The following is a 6,502-nucleotide window of genomic DNA, read 5'->3' as shown; positions in this document are numbered from 1 at the left end:
TCCTACCACCATAGACACTGGCCTCCTACCACTGTAGATAGTAGCCTCCTGCCACCATAGACACTGGCCTCCTACCACCATAGACACTGGCCTCCTACCACCGTAGATAGTAGCCTCCTACCACCATAGACACTGGCCTCCTACCACTGTAGATAGTAGCCTCCTGCCACCATAGACACTGGCCTCCTACCACCATAGACACTGGCCTCCTACCACCATAGATAGTAGCCTCCTGCCACCATAGATAGTATCCTCCTGCCACCATAGACACTGGCCTCCTACCACCATAGATAGTAGCCTCCTGCCACCATAGATAGTATCCTCCTGCCACCATAGACACTGGCCTCCTACCACCATAGATAGTAGCCTCCTACCACCATAGATAGTAGCCTCCTGCCACCGTAGATAGTAGCCTCTCCACTATGGACACTGTCACCATAACACATGTTTCCACTCTCATTGTGGATAGGGGTCACAGGGTTGACAGTACTCAGTTTGGCCGTCATTAATTCAACCACTATTAGTCGACAATAACTAGGTCGACGCATGAAATATGTCGACATGCATTGGGTCAACATGATCATTAGTTCGACCCAAGTATTAGGGTGACATGGAAAAGATCGACATGGGTTTTCCACATTTCTGGGGTGTCTATGTTGACTTAAGTTTGCATGGACTCCGTATAAGTGTACCGCGTCCCCTCGCCACGCTTCGGGCATACTATTATATTCTCCCTCTATGCCCGCTTGGATAGTAAAGTATGAAGAGTCACCTGTACATATGCTGAAATGTGGACAAGATGGCGGCTGGATCGGACTACATGAATCCAGAAAATGACAGAGACACGAAACTTTCATGCGGTAACTTTAATGTTGTGTGTTTGTGTAATACATGTGATAATGTTGTGTGTTTGTGTGATACATGTGATAATGTTGTGTGTTTGTGTGATACAACGTATGACACGGTCTGATGCACACATGAATCCTAAAACAGATTACTCAGCAATGTCTTCAGGCTTCATGTTAGGTGCGTTACTGTGCGCGTAAATGTCAACTTCGCACAGAGTGAGGTACTCCTTCCGGTCCTTAACTCGCAGAGTAACATGTTTGCCGAGCATTCCATTGCAGCATATTGTGATGTGCTGTTTCGATACATCATTGATTTCGCCGCACCTGTGAGGAAAGAAAGAAAAGTCAGTGATGGGGAACGCAGTGTTGGCAGGTCAGTGATGGGGAATGTAGTGGTGGCAGGTCAGTGATGGGGAATGTAGTGGTGGCAGGACATTGATGGGGAATGTAGTGGTGGCAGGTCAGTGATGATGAATGCAGTGGTGGCAGGTCAGTGATGGGGAATGTAGTGGTGGCAGGTCAGTGATGAGGAATGTAGTGGTGGCAGGTCAGTGATGAGGAATGTAGTGGTGGCAGGTCAATGATGGGGAATGTAGTGGTGGCAGGTCAGTGATGAGGAATGTAGTGGTGGCAGGTCAGTGATGGGTAATGTAGTGGTGGCAGGTCAGTGGTGGGGAATGTAGTGGTGGCAAGTCAGTGATGGGGAATGCAGTGGTGGCAGGTCAGTGATGAGGAATATAATGGTGGCAGGTCAGTGATGGGGAATGTAGTGGTGGCAGGTCAGTGATGAGGAATGTAGTGGTGGCAGGACATTGATGGGGAATGTAGTGGTGGCAGGTCAGTGATGATGAATGCAGTGGTGGCAGGTCAGTGATGGGGAATGTAGTGGTGGCAGGTCAGTGATGAGGAATGTAGTGGTGGCAGGTCAATGATGGGGAATGTAGTGGTGGCAGGTCAGTTATGAGGAACGCAGTGGTGGCAGGTCAGTGATGGGGAATGTAGTGGTGGCAGGTCAGTTATGAGGAACGCAGTGGTGGCAGGTCAGTGATGGGGAATGTAGTGGTGGAAGGTCAGTGATGGGGAATGTAGTGGTGGCAGGTCAGTGATGAGGAATGTAGTGGTGGCAGGTCAGTGATGGGGAATGTAGTGGTGGCAGGTCAGTTATGAGGAACGCAGTGGTGGCAGGTCAGTGATGGGGAATGTAGTGGTGGCAGGTCAGTGATGGGGAATGTAGTGGTGGTAGGTCAGTGATGGGGAATGTAGTGGTGGAAGGTCAGTGATGAGGAATGTAGTGGTGGCAGGTCGGTGATGGGGAATGTAGTGGTGGCAGGTCAGTGATGGGGAATGTAGTGGTGGCAGGTCAGTGATGGGTAATGTAGTGGTGGCAGGTCAGTGGTGGGGAATGTAGTGGTGGCAAGTCAGTGATGGGGAATGCAGTGGTGGCAGGTCAGTGATGAGGAATATAATGGTGGCAGGTCAGTGATGGGGAATGTAGTGGTGGCAGGTCAGTGATGAGGAATGTAGTGGTGGCAGGACATTGATGGGGAATGTAGTGGTGGCAGGTCAGTGATGATGAATGCAGTGGTGGCAGGTCAGTGATGGGGAATGTAGTGGTGGCAGGTCAGTGATGAGGAATGTAGTGGTGGCAGGTCAATGATGGGGAATGTAGTGGTGGCAGGTCAGTGATGAGGAATGTAGTGGTGGCAGGTCAGTGATGGGTAATGTAGTGGTGGCAGGTCAGTGGTGGGGAATGCCGTGGTGGCAGGTCAGTGATGGGGAATGTAGTGGTGGCAGGTCAGTGTTGAGGAACGCAGTGGTGGCAGGTCAGTAATGAGGAATGTAGTGGTGGCAGGTCAGTGATGGGGAATGTAGTGGTGGCAGGTCAGTGATGGGGAATGTAGTGGTGGCAGGTCAGTGTTGAGGAACGCAGTGGTGGCAGGTCAGTGATGAGGAATGTAGTGGTGGCAGGTCAGTGATGGGGAATGTAGTGGTGGCAGGTCAGTGATGGGGAATGTAGTGGTGGCAGGTCATTGATGGGGAATGTAGTGGTGGCTGGTCAGTGATGGGGAATGTAGTGGTGGCAGGTCAGTGATGAGGAATGTAGTGGTGGCAGGTCAGTGATGGGGAATGTAGTGGTGGCAGGTCAGTTATGAGGAACGCAGTGGTGGCAGGTCAGTGATGGGGAATGTAGTGGTGGCAGGTCAGTGATGGGGAATGTAGTGGTGGCAGGTCAGTGATGGGGAATGTAGTGGTGGAAGGTCAGTGATGAGGAATGTAGTGGTGGCAGGTCGGTGATGGGGAATGTAGTGGTGGCAGGTCAGTGATGAGGAATGTAGTGGTGGCAGGTCAGTGATGGGTAATGTAGTGGTGGCAGGTCAGTGGTGGGGAATGTAGTGGTGGCAAGTCAGTGATGGGGAATGTAGTGGTGGAAGGTCAGTGATGAGGAATATAATGGTGGCAGGTCAGTGATGGGGAATGTAGTGGTGGCAGGTCAGTGATGAGGAATGTAGTGGTGGCAGGACATTGATGGGGAATGTAGTGGTGGCAGGTCAGTGATGATGAATGCAGTGGTGGCAGGTCAGTGATGGGGAATGTAGTGGTGGCAGGTCAGTGATGAGGAATGTAGTGGTGGCAGGTCAGTGATGGGGAATGTAGTGGTGGCAGGTCAGTGATGATGAATGCAGTGGTGGCAGGTCAGTGATGGGGAACGCAGTGGTGGCAGGTCAGTAATGAGGAATGTAGTGGTGGCAGGTCAGTGATGGGGAATGTAGTGGTGGCAGGTCAGTGATGGGGAATGTAGTGGTGGCAGGTCAGTGATGATGAATGCAGTGGTGGCAGGTCAGTGATGGGGAATGTAGTGGTGGCAGGTCAGTGATGAGGAATGTAGTGGTGGCAGGTCAGTGATGGGGAATGTAGTGGTGGCAGGTCAGTGATGATGAATGCAGTGGTGGCAGGTCAGTGATGGGGAACGCAGTGGTGGCAGGTCAGTAATGAGGAATGTAGTGGTGGCAGGTCAGTGATGGGGAATGTAGTGGTGGCAGGTCAGTGATGGGGAATGTAGTGGTGGCAGGTCAGTGTTGAGGAACGCAGTGGTGGCAGGTCAGTGATGAGGAATGTAGTGGTGGCAGGTCAGTGATGGGGAATGTAGTGGTGGCAGGTCAGTGATGGGGAATGTAGTGGTGGCAGGTCAGTGATGAGGAATGTAGTGGTGGCAGGTCAGTGATGGGGAATGTAGTGGTGGCAGGTCAGTGATGGGGAATGCAGTGGTGGCAGGTCAGTGGTGGGGAATGTAGTGGTGGCAGGTCAGTGATGAGGAATGTAGTGGTGGCAGGTCAGTGGTGGGGAATGTAGTGGTGGCAGGTCAGTGATGAGGAATGTAGTGGTGGCAGGTCAGTGATGAGGATCGCAGTGGTGGCAGGTCATTGATGAGGAACGCAGTGGTGGCAGGTCATTGATGAGGAACACAGTGGTGGCAGGTCATTGATGAGGAATGTAGTGGTGGAAGGTCAGTGATGAGGAGCGCACAGTGCTGGTGGTGGAATGTCAGTGATGAGGAGCGCACAGTGGTGGCAGGTCATTGATGAGGAACGCAGTGGTGGCAGGTCATTGATGAGGAATGCAGTGGTGGCAGGTCATTGATGAGAAATGTAGTGGTGGAAGGTCAGTGATGAGGAGCGCACAGTGGTGGAATGTCAGTGATGGGGAATGCAGTGGGGAAAGGTCAGTGATGAGGATCGCAGTGAGGAAAGGTCAGTGATGAGGATCGCAGTGAGGAAAGGTCAGTGATGAGGATCGCAGTGAGGAAAGGTCAGTGATGAGGATCGCACAGTACTGGTGGTGGAATGTCAGTGATGAGGAGCGCACAGTGCTGGTGGTGGAATGTCAGTGATGAGGAACGCACAGTGCTGGTGGTGGAATGTCAGTGATGAGGAACGCACAGTGCTGGTGGTGGAATGTCAGGGATGAGGAGCGCACAGTGCTGGTGGTGGAATGTCAGTGATGAGGATCGCACAGTGCTGGTGGTGGAATGTCAGTGATGAGGAGCGCACAGTGCTGGTGGTGGAATGTCAGTGATGAGGAACGCACAGTGCTGGTGGTGGAATGTCAGTGATGAGGAACGCACAGTGCTGGTGGTGGAATGTCAGGGATGAGGAACACACAGTGCTGGTGGTGGAATGTCAGTGATGAGGAGCGCACAGTGCTGGTGGCGGAATGTCAGTGATGAGGAGCGCACAGTGCTGGTGGCGGAATGTCAGTGATGAGGAACGCACAGTGCTGGTGGCGGAATGTCAGTGATGAGGAACGCACAGTGCTGGTGGTGGAATGTCAGTGATGAGGAACGCACAGTGCTGGTGGTGGAATGTCAGTGATGAGGAGCGCACAGTGCTGGTGGTGGAATGTCAGTGATGAGGAGCGCACAGTGCTGGTGGTGGAATGTCAGTGATGAGGAACACACAGTGCTGGTGGTGGAAGGTCAGTGATGAGGATCGCACAGTGCTGGTGGTGGAATGTCAGTGATGAGGAGCTCACAGTGCTGGTGGTGGAATGTCAGTGATGAGGAGTGCACAGTGCTGGTGGTGGAATGTCAGTGATGAGGAATGCACAGTGCTGGTGGTGGAATGTCAGTGATGAGGAATGCACAGTGCTGGTGGTGGAATGTCAGTGATGAGGAGCGCACAGTGCTGGTGGTGGAATGTCAGTGATGAGGAATGCACAGTGCTGGTGGTGGAATGTCAGTGATGAGGAGCGCACAGTGCTGGTGGTAGAAGGTCAGTGATGAGGAGCGCATAGTGCTGGTGGTGGAATGTCAGTGATGAGGAGCGCATAGTGCTGGTGGTGGAATGTCAGTGATGAGGAACACACAGTGCTGGTGGTGGAATGTCAGTGATGAGGAGCGCACAGTGCTGGTGGTGGAATGTCAGTGATGAGGAGTGCACAGTGCTGGTGGTGGAATGTCAGTGATGAGGAGCGCACAGTGCTGGTGGTGGAATGTCAGTGATGAGGAATGCACAGTGCTGGTGGTGGAATGTCAGTGATGAGGAGTGCACAGTGCTGGTGGTGGAATGTCAGTGATGAGGAGCGCACAGTGCTGGTGGTGGAATGTCAGTGATGAGGAATGCACAGTGCTGGTGGTGGAATGTCAGTGATGAGGAACGCACAGTGCTGGTGGCGGAATGTCAGTGATGAGGAACGCACAGTGCTGGTGGCGGAATGTCAGTGATGAGGAACGCACAGTGCTGGTGGTGGAATGTCAGTGATGAGGAACGCACAGTGCTGGTGGTGGAATGTCAGTGCTGAGGAGCGCACAGTGCTGGTGGTGGAATGTCAGTGATGAGGAGCGCACAGTGCTGGTGGTGGAATGTCAGTGATGAGGAATGCACAGTGCTGGTGGTGAAATGTCAGTGATGAGGAATGCACAGTGCTGGTGGTGGAATGTCAGTGATGAGGAGCGCACAGTGCTGGTGGTGGAATGTCAGTGATGAGGAATGCACAGTGCTGGTGGTGGAATGTCAGTGATGAGGAGCGCACAGTGCTGGTGGTGGAATGTCAGTGATGAGGAATGCACAGTGCTGGTGGTGGAATGTCAGTGATGAGGAGCGCACAGTGCTGGTGGTGGAATGTCAGTGATGAGGAATGCACAGTGCTGGTGGTGG

At 52.8% G+C, this 6,502-nt stretch overlaps 1 protein-coding gene across 1 annotated transcript in view; it reads right to left on the bottom strand.

The window, feature by feature from the left end:
• Positions 1-448: 448 nt before the first annotated feature.
• The window catches only part of LOC146005629 (fucolectin-1-like), a 62,513-nt gene continuing 56,459 nt past the window's right edge, over positions 449-6,502 (bottom strand). The window contains exon 4 of the mRNA XM_083144986.1: positions 449-1,172. Within this exon, the coding sequence (XP_083001112.1) occupies positions 995-1,172 (178 nt within the window). The 3' untranslated portion in view covers positions 449-994. The remainder of the gene's footprint in view (positions 1,173-6,502) is intronic.

Source organism: Crinia signifera, chromosome 5 (assembly GCF_055691185.1).
Source record: "Crinia signifera chromosome 5, ASM5569118v1, whole genome shotgun sequence".
Lineage (NCBI taxonomy): Eukaryota > Metazoa > Chordata > Amphibia > Anura > Myobatrachidae > Crinia > Crinia signifera.
The sequence above is the reverse complement of the archived record's forward strand: the minus strand, read 5'-3'. Positions and strand labels throughout refer to the sequence as shown.